At 40.9% G+C, this 14,107-nt stretch overlaps 1 protein-coding gene across 1 annotated transcript in view; it reads right to left on the reverse strand.

The window, feature by feature from the left end:
* Positions 1-1,318: 1,318 nt before the first annotated feature.
* The window catches only part of mfng (MFNG O-fucosylpeptide 3-beta-N-acetylglucosaminyltransferase), a 35,932-nt gene continuing 23,143 nt past the window's right edge, over positions 1,319-14,107 (reverse strand). The window contains exons 5-8 of the mRNA XM_083971012.1: positions 9,343-9,428; positions 8,267-8,432; positions 8,086-8,171; positions 1,319-1,641 (exon numbers count right to left, since the gene is read on the reverse strand). Of these exons, the coding sequence (XP_083827138.1) occupies positions 1,590-1,641; positions 8,086-8,171; positions 8,267-8,432; positions 9,343-9,428 (390 nt within the window). The 3' untranslated portion in view covers positions 1,319-1,589. The remainder of the gene's footprint in view (positions 1,642-8,085; positions 8,172-8,266; positions 8,433-9,342; positions 9,429-14,107) is intronic.

Raw genomic sequence — 14,107 nt, forward strand, 5'->3', positions numbered from 1 at the left:
TGAGCATGGTAACGGTGACAACAGGTTGTGTAAAGGACGTAAGACAACAATGTTCCTCACAGGAAACCTTTCATAATCACTGTGTCATCTTACTTCACCTTCATTAAAACCTGAAACACCTTGAAGCGACGACCATAATAAGCATCGTTCCATGAATCGATTCTGCACGTTTTAAAAACCCTCAGCCTTCAATCAGACATCCACGACTCCATGCGACACCTGGTGTGTTTTCCACACACACACACACAGATTCTCCCTCCACTCCACAGAAGGTCGGCCCCAGACGTATTCAGCAGCGTATCTGTATTCATCACGTCTCCATTCACAGCAAACAAGCGACCCAGCGGCCGCCGGCCAGCAGCGCGGTGTCATCTCTCTGCAGAGACGCCACGCACGCGGCCTCTGCCTTCTATTCCTTGCGCCAGCATTTGCTTCTGTGAATGCTTTTATGGAATTATTTGTATTCTCGATCTGACCCCGACCTCACCGAACCCGACCTCGACCCGTCCGCCGTGATGAGATTTGCCTGTAAATATGATGTGAGCTTCTTTTTCTTTTTCTTCTCCTTCTATTTCTTTTTTCTCATCATTGCCAGCAACAGGTTTCAGGCATGTAAGCTGTGACCTTCTTCATGTTCTTAGTGGTTTGTTGTTGTGCTATGTTTTTTTTTTCTCAGAGAAAGTATAAAAAAAAGAAATGAGGCAATTGGGATGAGGAGAGGAGGAAGTTCATTTTACATGCAGCCATGGCCTTGAAGGAGCAGCAGCAGCAGCAGCTATTGCGGATAAGACTTGAGTAAACAGAGGGAAGGAGGGAGGAGGGAGGAGGGAGGGAGAGACAGATGGAGGGGTGGAGGGACGAAGGTAGAGAGCGAGAAAAGCCAGGGAGGGAGGACAGAAGGTTTGGACGAGGAGAGAGATGTGGGTCAGGACGGTTCATTGTCTGCAGACTTCATAGGCACAAGGACGCCATCCCCTTCATAAAAACACACACACACACACACACACACAGAGGAGGAGGAGGAGGAGGCCGCACACATTCAATCAATAAAAACAGAAATAAATTCAGCTCCTTCTACCTCAGCAACACCTGAAGATAACTCAGGCCCGGTGGGGACAGTTGGCCTGTTCGCAGATTTAATCATCAACCTTTAGAAAGATTTTTGCTTCTTATAAAGAAAAAACAACAACACGCGTAAAATCAAATCAAAGTGCACAGAGATTTATGTAAAATGTCAAAAATAAATCATTTCATTTACATTTTTGTTCATTTTTTCTACAAAACAATTTCATGAAGCTTCAATAAAAATAAATCAAGACCTGCTTTTTTTTTTTACTTAAGTGCTTTTGCTACAAACAAACAAATAAAATGAAGCGAAAATTCACAATTTTCTTCAGAAACAGTTCATCTTCACATCCCGTCTCCACCTGTGACTCCTGCAGCTAATACTGTTCCATTCAAACTGAATCCATCAGTTTTCGTTTGTCGTTTAGACACACGGTGCCATTTCCAAGTAAATCCCTTAGTCCCTCAGGGTGAGGGAGCCTTGTCCTGTGGGTTTCTGGGAGTTGTAGTCCTTAATGAGGAGTTCAGGGACACCAGCTGGTGAAGGGATACAACATGCAGTGGACGGTCTTAAACCTGTGGAGGACACGAGCACCATGAATGATAATGATAATAATAATAATAATAATAATAATGATAACAATAACTCAGAGATGTGTTTGATGTTGAGAACTCTTGGTAGCCAGCGTCAGTGATGTTTTTGATGTTTATTTGATGTGCTTGTATGTTTGATGCAGTTTATTATTAAATATTAACATATTTGTTTGCACATATTCCTTTAGTACATACTATACTTCATACTCTCTATGGCACTTCATGGTGCGGTGCATTAGAGCACTATTTGAGCTGGACACTTGAATGACTTTTAATGATACATTTTTCATCTATGTTTTATCAAACGTATTATTTGACCTTGATTTCTATTTTATGTATGTTTTTATTGTGTGTGAGAGCAGCTGACTACTGTTGGATATCCTTTGGGGTCAATAAAGTCGCATCTATCTATCTATCTATCTATCTATCTATCTATCTATCTATCTATCTATCTATCTATCTATACAGGGGGTTGAAATATAGAGGGTGATAATAAATAAAAAATAGAGGTTGGATTGGGAGCTGTAAATAATGTAAATAATGTCACCCACAGGTTTCTGAAGCTCAGAGTGGAGCTGCTGCACCGTTGCCATCTTGGCAGCGCCTGACTCCGCCTCCTAACTTCTCTTCCAATCCAAATACGGGCAAAAGGGGGCGGGGCTTGTGTGGAGCAGGGACTTCTGCACATTTTTGAACCTTAAAGACCTCCTAAACCAAAAATTCCCTTTTTGAAATTATTAACATGTCAATTTAGTGTGTGGGCTCTGCTACAAGGCATTTCAGGAGAAAAACTGCTAATCATAACTGAGCATTTTAGACTTGAAAATGCAGTTTCAAAACCAGTTTGAAAAAACTGGATCCAATTTTTCAAATTGGAGTCAGTTTTCATGCGTCACGAAACTATCCCGTTGATTCTGTTTGCATATAATTTGTTGTTCACTGTGCTACTCATGAATATTCATAGAATCTGGATTTTTCAATGAGGGAGAAATAGTAGACGTGTTTTTAACCTATTTGGGAGCTTTTTTTAAACAACTTTTTTGTGGGAAAGCAATTTTAATAAAAAAAATAGTCATAGCAGAGCATTTTTACAAATTGTAAAATGCCTCGGGGGACTTAGGAGCTTTGTTTAATTTTTTTGAGTTTGAAAGGTTCTAGGGATGTGGAGATTCACCGATTCATATCGGTGGTCCGATATAAACGTATGCGATGCGACTGCACCGGTAGATTCAGGCTACATCGGACATAATTTATGGTTGAATTTGCGATGCATCTCTTCTAGGCTTCTACATCGGTAAATTCCATGGTTAAATCGATCATTTCATTTTCCGAGGCAACCTGAATGCACCACCGCAAAAGCCGTGCGCAGCCTCCTGCCCCTGACAGGCAGCAGCAGTAGCAGCAGCAGCTGTAGTCAGAGCCGCCAAGAAAAGTAAACAGTCCTAGTGAGGCGGTGGGTCAATACTCGGCCGTCACCGGCTGTAACTAGGAGAAGGGCCGTGGTAGTGGCTCTGGTTGTAATGAGCTGGGAAGCGGTGGTAGCCGCGGATGCTAACCGCTAGTTAGCGGTAGCGGTTAGCATCTGGGACAGCTAGCAGGGCTAGTACAGTCAAAGATATTCAAACCGTCTTTGGTACAGTAGCTCTCCTACTCTGCTGCACGCAGCCACACCTGAGCTTTGTGAGCACTGGCTGGAGAGAAAACACAGACTCTCCACCCAGAAATGTCCTGTGCACAACAAAACATCTGTGACTTGTCTCTTTTAAGTTGTTTTGTGAAGCACTTTGTAAACTTGTGTTTTTAAAGGTGCTATATAAATAAAGTTATTATTATTATAATATAGGAAAAGACCAAACTGCAGAGGTGCCACCACACAAGACTAGCCCATATGATTAAGCTGGATTTCATTTCCACCATTTATTTCCTCTAGACTGTACCTTTCAAATATGATTTGACAGGTTTTCCCTGTAAAAATTAACCAAATATAGGCTACATGCCTCAAATTGATACAGAGAGTAAAGCAGAATGGTATTGAGGTAATACACTTGATGTGGGAAGAAACTCTCATATCACAACTGTATCAAGAAACTCTCATACTATCACAACTGTAGCCTATCAAACATCATATCGAACCAAATCTCTTTGTAATTAAGTCATATCGTTATCGAATCGCATTTGAATCGCATCGCATCGTGAACAGGAGTGAATCGTATCGCATCGCATCGACAGGAGCTTCAGTGTATCGTTAATGTATCGTATCGGTGGCAGCGTATCGAGATGCGTATCGAATCGGCCTCAGTGGTGGAGATATACAACCCTAAAAGGTTCGTTTGGTTTGGTTTCAACATAAAAAATGGAATATCTTTCAGGGTCAGACAAAAAATATGCTGCACTCTTAATGCGATACAACAGAGGGCCTGGGGCTACACTTAAAACTGTGACATTGGAATTTCATTGTCAGCATCTTAAACCCCAAAGCCACCAGGATATCGGGGGGAAAAAAGTGCACAGCTTGTTTGGACCGAGTCAGGAAAGAGTCTGGTTGTGTTGAAAATGTCCAAATCAAGAGTCCAAGTCAAGATATCTGCAGTTTAAAAAAATATATAAATAAAACAAAATAAATCAACCTCTCAACCACTTAGTCTAACTTGCACTTATTGACATATCAACGTCACAGGTTGAACTCAGTTGAATCACATCCTCTGTATCCTTGACAACCAACAGGATTTCCAGCTCAGTGATAATGAAAAATAAGAGGAGAGCAGCACTGTTGCTCATTTTGAGTCCATATATCAGTGTGGTATTGAACTGTGGGGTCTGTGTGTTGGCTTCTGCTGTGTTTTTAAAAAGGGAGAACATTAAGTTACTATGACTTTGTCTCGTCCTCTGTCAGCAGCCTGTAGAGACTGCGACAGCACCGATACTGATGATCTGCCACTAAGCAGCTAAAAATACTTCGGCAGCATCTAATGAACATCTCATGTAGTAAAAACCATTAGACACCACAATGTTTATGCTTCTTTAGGATTTTTTTTGTTTTACCTCTGGCAAGAAGATTATGTTTTTTCTTTCCTCTTAATCGGATGGTTGGTTCTTGTCGCAGAAAAATCTTGTTAAGAAGTTTGTTTGTCTGTTTTTAAGAAAATTGAGCAGAAAGAAGAAACTGGAGCAAAAGAACTAGTGATTAGTATTTCGTGTGCATCCTGAAATTTTCTTTTACCGTTTTGAATTAATTCAGCATTTCTGGCCTTGAGAGCAGGAGAGAGGTTTTCTCTGCCGTGTTTCTGCCGATTCTGAATCAGGCACAGTTTTTACTTTAGTTTTGAAGGTTGTTGTTTTTTTTTAACATTGTGAGATTTACTTTTATCCATTATCATTTATCATTGGACTCAAGTATTGGGCAGATATCCTATGATTACAATTATTATCATTGTACAACACATATCTAACATACAGTCATTTAAGAAGTGCTGCACTGTCAATGCACTGCAGTAATGACTCCTTAAAGACCAATGTGACCTCATAGAACAGAACCTCTGCTCTTTCATCAGATTTTTTCCTTTTAATTTTTAAAAAAAAATTTTTATACAACATTGGGGAGTTCCCGTTTAGCTATTAAGTCCAAATAGAGAATCTACCTGCACCTGACTCTTTAATTCATGATGAGAGTGAATGACAAACACAAGCACCCACGCATTATCGTCAGTGAACATCTTAGATCTCCAACAGTTCCCACAGAATCACAACCTATTAGTGAATTTAACTACAAAATAATAGCGGAAGAAAATAGAACATTTTGTCCGGAAGTTCAAACAGACAGACCTTTAGCAGACACATGATGTGTGATATGTAAAACAAAAAAAATAAATAAATAACAGCAGTTCAATAAATAAATCAACCATTGGCCACAGTGAAGCATATGTGAACATTAAAGGGATAGTTCAACATTTTGGCAAATTGGGCCATTGCCATAATTGCTATAGTCATAGCAGTAGGTTGGTTACCTTTATTTGTCGGTGCAAGCTAGTTTTAGAACGGCGGAGCAGAGCCGCGAGCTGCTCAGAGCTACGCTACGGAGGCTAATGGGATTTCTTGGTTTCCCTCATCAAACTCATCAAATACACAATCCAACAACTCTAAAACGCGCATCAGCGTTTTTGCATGAATTTGCCTCTAAAACAACTCTGTCTCATAACGTTCTGTTATTATCTCACAGCGTGGTGAATGTGCAGGTCACAACTTGTCCACCAGAGCGTTTTGGAGTTGTTGGATTGTGTATTTGATGAGTTTGATGAGGGAAACCAAGAAATCCCTTGAGCCTCCGTAGCGTAGCTCTGAGCAGCTCACGGTTCTGCTCCACCGATCTAAAAATAGCTTGCACCGACAATTAAAGGTAACAAACCTACTGCTAAGAGTATAGGGATTATGGCAATGGGCCAATTAGCTAAAATGTTGAACTATCCCTTTAACATTAAGTAAACTACAGTAACATCTTGATTTTGTTCTGGTTACGATCTAATGGACTAGTAAAAACTGTCTTAAATGACTTGTTTTAGAGCTTCAGTCTTTTCCACTGTTTTCTTGTCATTTACCAGCAGCAGCATTCTCCATTAGAAGATCTGTATTCTGTCTGTGAACCTGCTCAGTGTCGCTGTCCTCAAATCACATCAATCATCTCTCCTGCTGCTACAATCTTGACCCATTTTCTTTTGTGAAAACAAACTTATTTCCAACAAATAGACCTGAGTAAACAAAGAAAAAAATCAAATACGAAGAAAAAGTTACTGTTCAGAAAAACCTGACCGGCTTTGTTTTGAACGTCTGACCCGCTCCTCTAGAGGCTTCGGCGATGTCGAACGTAACCCAGTGCGACACACCGACGGATGGAAACAAATGGAGAGAGCTCACTGAGGAGCATTTGCAGTGATACGGTCGTACGGCAAAAAGAGGGCAAGGACTGGGAGAGACAAACACATGTGCAGCTCAGTGGTGTTACATCAAATTGCTTTTATCTCTGACTGAACAGGGAACAAGCCGATCTCCAGCTGCAGGAGTGTCACGTCTTCAGACCGTCAGATCATCGCGCTGGTAAAAGCGAGAGCTGCGGGCTGCTCGCAGCAAAGTGGCCCTGCAGCAAACAGGCATCTTAGCATAACAATGAAGCGCTCATGTCATGCACAGGTTAATCAGTCTTAAATATTTATGACGTACAATTGTGCTAAATATTTGATTTGCTCATCACAGGTTTTAAAGTAGAATTAAATGCTCATTTAGATGCTCAAGATTTGGGGCGAAGGAAGCATCTGATATAAGAGTTTGTTCAGAAAAGTGAGTACAATTCCTCCTCTATGGCATGAAAATGGAGACAAAATCACAAGGTAATTTTTGGCAGTGCAAACATCACATCACTTTTCCAGTCGAATCACAGCAGATTGCTATGATTCACAGTCTGTAAATAACAATGGAAGTAGCTTCTATGACTTCAGTAGAGCGTTGACTCTGCCGAAGTCCCAGCTAAAAGAGGTAAAACCAAAACTTTGCTGTGGCAAGCAAATACTGCCACTCAGAGCATCCCTGACCTTTAAAACTTTACTTTAAAATTTAAAAAGTGATTTAAAAATTCATCTACAGGTGTCATGAAGGAGGATGTTACCTGTAGAGGCCGAAACCAGTTTTTGTGCCAGAACATGTTTATTTCTGATGTAGAGTTTGACATTTTTTGGGTGATTGTTTTGCCTTCCGGCCCCAAAATGTGAGAATTGACAAAAAAAATCTGTAATTTTCAGGCTCCCGAGGTTGAAATCCATGTGGTTTTACGAGCTGTTCCCTCAGATGTCATACAATGATGTCATTAGTTTTCAAATTTGCATAATCCCACCCCTACCTGTGAGTACTGGTACCAGTAGAAGGGGCGGGGCAAGCAGTGGCTCATTTACATTTAAAGGGACAGGCACTGAAACCAGCCGTTCTGAACAGGGCTGTTTTGAGAGGATGAATAGAGCTGTGATGTTTGATCCTTGCGGTATTTTGACCAAAGCATGTCACAGATATGTCTTTAGTACAGGTGGGAACTATTTTAATTTGTGGAAAAGGGGCATAATACGTCTCCTTTAACATTGAAGTCTATGAGGATCGACTTACTGTTGGAGTCGCCCTCATGTGGTCATTTAAGGAACTGCAGATTCGGCACTATAAGTTTACTAGTTATTACAAAAGGAGTGTCTATCTGTATCATAAAGGATTGATCAGTCAAAAAAAAAAAAAACTCTGACCCTCACTCTGGCATCACCTCACAACAATCCTATTAACTATTGAGACCCTCAACAAGACAACCAGGTTCATACTAGAGTTTCAAACTGGACGCAGTCAGCTGAGTGCAGCGCAGAGGGAACAAGCTGTGGTGGTGTTGGGAAAAAACAAACAAACCTGGAGGGGTCTTCCTCTTTAGAGAAGCTTCCTTTCACCTCGATGCTGTTCATCTTGTTCTCAAACATCCCATAACTCAGTGTCACCTGCAGTGGAGAGAAAATATAATTTAATGTAATGTAGCCTATGTAGTAGGCTATATAATGTATTTCTGTGTGTATGTGTGTTTGTGTGTCAGTACCTGGTGTTGGATGCTTCTGTGGTGGATGAGCAGCAGGTTTTCCAGGTGCGAGTGGAACAGGGGACAGTGGACCATGGAGATGCCGAGCCTCTTCTCCACGATGAAACCCACCGTGCAGTCGTCAGGGAGACGGATGATGGCCGAGGTCTGCTCGAACCGGGAGCCGCTGAAACAAAATAAGGAAAGAAAACAAACGATGGCAGATTGATCACTGTAGATTTGAGAAAATACAGCCGAGTTCTTGATATATCTTCACATCACAGAGTAAATTCTGTTTTCTTTCTCGTCATGGGAGGACATTTATTTTGGAATAAAACTCTAACTGCCCAACTTTCAATCCAAAGAGGAAAATGTTGATGATTTTGCATGTTTTGGCCAATTAACTATTTATTGCACGTACGTTACTGCTGACCTTTTCCGAAGGAGCCTGTAAATTCTTAGCTTTGAGTCCCTATACCTTCTAGCCCCTGGGCAGCCATTAGTCTCACTGGTTTGAGCGCAGTATAAATATAAACTTGCAGAGACTTGAAAGTTACTTCAGCCTGGTGATTCATCACTGTGAACATTTAGTCAGCTTTAATGTTTGGCCAAAGTTAGGCTGCAGTTGAAAGAAAAGAAGCTGTCGGTGCAGTCTCGTGTTTGCCAGTCAGAAAACAAAAGCTCAGTGATTGGACAGGAAAAATCTTCAATTGCAAAAAAAAAAGTTGTGAAATTCAGATTGTTTCTGTTTGCTTTTCTGACAACAAAGATGAGGAATGCAAATGTGATTTTTGGCTCTCAAATCTTAAATTAGGCTATGCAACTTCCAACAAACCTTTCCTTCTAAATCTGATTTTTATTGTCTTAGCTTGAGATGGATTAGCCATTGTGTTTAAAGGAAGCTTTGATTTGCCATGCAAATTCAGAGTGTCGTGGCATGAACTATAAGTCGTGGCTGCCAGGAGGATGGAAACTCAATCTGTCTCAAAAACTTCATAATTAAATGGGAAACGTATTTAGGTTTATTTTAGAAATGAGTAAATAATTGAAAGCTTTGGTAAATTAGCTTAAAAATGAAAAAAAAAATAATAAACTACCTGGCCCATGGAGCCATCTTCTCTGCCAGCTGCCGACTCAGACAGAAACCTGCCCCTCCTGTAGCAAACCAGAACCGCACTTCCCTCTGAGTAACACAAACACACACACACAAACACACATTCCAATATTAACAAATACATATGCAAACTCAAAGAAACTGAAATCAATATTCTTTTAACCAAGTTTTGACAGGAGGATCAGCAACTGCACTGCATAAGTAAACGGCTCTTCCTCATTAATTTCAATGAGAGCACTGCGCTGGTGCGGAGGAGGTCCCAGGACGGATTAGAGAGCGGGGAAAGCAAAAAATGAAATATGTAGTGCTGTCCAACAAAAAAATAAGATCCTTGCACAACTTTCACTTCAACTTAAGGCTTAAGTTGACCAATCAGTTGCAGACATCAGTTTATTCCTTCTGTGGTTGTTGCTAAGGAGCTGTTGTTACAAGACTCACACTGATGACAGCTAGTAGCCTAAACAAAAAAGTGTGCAGTTGTTAGCATACTGCAGTGTGGGGCAAATTACTCTGGAAAAGTAATTAAATACTTACTGTTCTAATTACTTTATTTCAAAAGGAATTAGTTGTGTTACTAGTTACATTAGTTACTCCATTCCCGCCAAAACAGAAAAACCTGGTCAGGCAGGGTGGGCTGACTGTGTCCTAGAACTGTTAGTGTCTAGCTAAAGTGTTGGTGAGAGGAGCGGAGTGGACAGGCAATGGTAATGTACTGTAGTTACCTTAGCTTGTAACTATAATCTGATTACTATTTTAGAATTTACGCGTTACATTACACGTGTTAGTGCCAAGCACTGGACAACTGGACAACTTGTTAGCTAGGGTAGCTATAGCGTCCACTTTTTGGGTGGAAGCTGGTTAACGAAGACAGCTAGCTAATTGAACATTATCCACCCAACCAAATGTTAACCAAGTGACAAGGCTATAATATGTAGCCTATAGGCTTATTAAAAATCGGTTCTTCATATTTGCTGTGTTTGTTAGTTGTTGCTAATTAGCATCTGTCATCTCAGCAGCTTGTTTCAATCAGTGGGGAACAGGACATTGAGAAGGAGAGCTACAAAACTGACAAAACTAACCCTGAGACTGCTAACGTATACAGAATTCAACAATATGTTAATGAGAGTGAGTTGTCTTGGCTGCTGGCTAACATGCTAGTTAGTTATAATACATTACAACAACAAAATAAAACACAATACAATACAATAGTACAATAGCTAGCTAGCTTGTCAAAAAGAAAACACCAATGTTAGCAGGCTACACAGGCACTACAAGCAAACATGTTGTTATTATAGCTATATTATTATAGACTAAGATATTAAGTGGAGCATTTTACTAATGTCAATACAGTTTTAAGTCATTTGCAGTGAAACAGAGAATTTAAATTTCAGTTTGACTTTGAGTCTGTTTGATCTTTCAACCTCTAAATGGTTTGTTTTTGTTTCCATTTGTCGGCTTTCGAGTCCTGTTTATTCCCCATGAAGCACACAAACAAAGGCACCTAAAAATTGTTGTCATGTGAGAAAAAGAGAAACGTTTGGAATACAAAATACCCTAAGAAAACACACACACTGAGGAATAATGACAATATTTAGCAAACTGACTCAGTATCTTCTACCCTCTGACACACAAACAATGTTGTATTACAGATAAGAGAGGAGAACGTGTGCAATGCTTTTCCCTTCGGATGTGTATTGATTGCTCTGTCTTTTCCAAACCAGCCTGGGATGAATTTTATGTCTTTATCTGTGAACTCTGGAGGAGATGCTGTGTTTATTTTCAGGTGAAAAAGGGATGGAAATGTGTCTTTCTGCTGTTTTTTTAATGCGTTAGTCGCGGGAGTCAAATTGGGAGTTTAAAGTAAAGAGAGGGCTGTAATTACACAACAAATTAGTGTGTTAGTCTGTTGGTGTTTCCTTTCCTTTCTCTTTTATATCCTCCATTATGATTTCTTTCACTTTTAGTTCTTTTCCTTCGGTCCGCTCATGTATTTCCTTGAATTTCTTTATTTCCGTTAACTTTCTTTCATTTCCTATCTTACGACTTCCTTCCCTTTCCGTTAAATTTCTTAACTTTTCCTTTCTATTCTATCCATTTCCCTTTTCTTTCCTTTCCTTGTCTAACCTTTTCTTTTCATCCTTCTTCTCATCTTCTCCTCTGCCTAACAATCGTGACAGGAAATCAAAAACGATTGCCAGCGAAATCTAAGAAAATGAGAAGAGGAGCCTGTGTTTTCGCACACAACCTTGTCAGACGATGGAAATGATTGAGGACAAAAAGACAGGAAAGAGAGTGAAAACGAGTACAAACAGTCAGACAATAAAAAAACAGGAAGCAAAACGAGAGAAAATGAGGAATGGGAAGTGAAGATAAATATCTATTTTCCAGTGTAAATGGGTGCAATCAGAGCAGAGACATGGGAGACGGAAAGAGTCGTTTCAAGGAATGGGCGAGAGAGATTGAGTAAAAGCAGGGAGGAAGGGGAGAGAGAGGGAGATGTTCAATGCAGTCATGATGTACTTTAACTCAATGGAAGCAAATATCCTACTGTAAATCTGTGAAATATGTGAAATATGTGAACACACACAGCAGTGTATAGCTGCATGTCCAAAAACAAAGTATCAACCTCCTGCAGTTCGACAACCTCGTTCTTTGTGTGTGCATGTGTGTTCATGTGCATGTATGTTTTTTACGACCAATCAATATCCCAACAAGACACTAATCACTCATTGATCCACTTGAGTATATGAAAATCCTTCCCATATGAACAAAACACATGGACCTGCATATTTCAAGTATCTTCATCCATTCATCCATACAAACATACACACATCCATCCATCCATCCATCCATATACACACATGTGTCCATCCATCTTTCTCTCACTGCAGCCTCCTGAGAGTGAAACAGAATAGGAAGTATGGATTTTGCGCGCCGGTGGTTAACCCGACTGGGCTGCGTTTTGGCACAAAACCAATAGGAAGAGACCTCAGCTTTGTTTTATAGTGCACCAGTGTCTTCAGTGGAGCAGCGGAGCGTCAAGGAGGAAAGAAAAAGAAAAGGAAGGAAGGAAGGAGGTTGGATGGATTGACAGACAGAGGTAAAGCAAAAAGAGACAGAAATCTATGTTAAAGGGATAGTTCACCCAAAATTCAAATTGCCACCTCATGTCGACTAAGGGCTGGGAGAAGTTTCAGAGTCCTCCGTGGCTTCTCTGAGTTACAGGGGGTCTCGGCGTAGCAGTGCATGTCCATATAATGGTTGCAAATGGATACCACCTGTCTTCGTAACAAAAAGACACACCAAAAAACATCCAAATACCTCCATGCTGCTCGTATGTAATGTCCGTCTTGTATTGAACCCCCGAAATGCAAAATTATTATAGTATTTGGATGTTTTTTTGGTGTGTCTTTTTGGTACGAAGAAAAGTGGTATCCATTTGCAACCGTTATATGGACATGCACTGCTACGCCGAGACCCCCTGTAACTCAGAGAAGCCACGGATAACTCTGAAACTTCTCCCAGCCCTTAGTCGACATGAGGGTGAGTAGATAATGGGTGCAATTTTAATATTGGGTGAACTATCCCTTTAAAGATGAAGAAGATTCACAGCGGAAACATGAAAACACAACAGAGGGATCCAGTCTACTCCAACTACACCTGAGTTGACCAGGTGTCTCCGCCGCTCTGTTCAATGAACCACAGCAGTTTTCAGTGAGATGCATTCAGAGATCCATCCATCCATCCATCCATTGTGTGTTCACTGTTCAGTCTTAATGAATGCTGCTGCTCGTATGAATAACAAGCTCACAGTAGCGTACAGTGCTCCAGACATTAATGAGGTTTCAGTGTTGCATCACCAGATTGGAAAGAGATAAAGAAAACAGCCTTGGAGCACAAAACACTTAAGTTCATGTATTGATGATGTAACAGTAAGCGAGCCGAGTGTGTCCTCTGCACTCACTCGTGTACAATGTGAATGTTTTAGCCATTGAACCGTACGTGATCAGATGCTGATGAGAAAAACACTGAGCAACAGGTCAAGATGAAGATACAAAATTAAAGCAAAGTACTTCAACCCCAGCAACCGTACAGGTCGTCTCCTGAAATAGATTCGCCCTCCAGCGGCAGCCGCGTAATGGACCTTGGTTGTCATGGTTACAGTAATTGTGGTATTGTTATAATAGTGTTCAGTGCCTTTAAGAAGGGGGAGTGACGTCAGTACTGTGTTGTGAGCCCGGGGCATTGTGGGATACATGCTAGCGGAGTGCCGTTGTATCAGAGAATACATCCGTGTTGTTGTACTGCCGAGTTGCTGAATAAAGCCAGACTCCGAATACGTCGTTGTACGAACCTTATGTGAATAACAAGACATGGCGTCAGAAGTGGGCGACTTGTAAGCGGAGACAAGAAAAGAAGAAGAAGAAAAAAAAGGACAGTTTATCGGTTTCGCAGAGGAATGGGAGACGAGCCGGCAGATATGGCATTACCAACGCCAACTGCTACGTTCACAATACAGCCTCCAGAGTCGTTTGATTTTACGAAGCCTCAAGAATGGGAGCGTTGGATCAGGAGATTCGACCGCTTTCGGGTTGCAAGCAACCTACACGCAACGTCGGAAGACAATCAGATAAACACGCTGGTGTATTGTATGGGCGATGAAGCAGAAGATGTGCTAATGGGGCTAACGCTAACTGCCGAGGCGAAGAAGACGTATGAGGGTGTTAAGGCAGGCTTTGATGCATTTT

This window comes from Trachurus trachurus (genome assembly GCF_905171665.1).
Source record: "Trachurus trachurus genome assembly, chromosome: 1".
Taxonomy (NCBI): domain Eukaryota; kingdom Metazoa; phylum Chordata; class Actinopteri; order Carangiformes; family Carangidae; genus Trachurus; species Trachurus trachurus.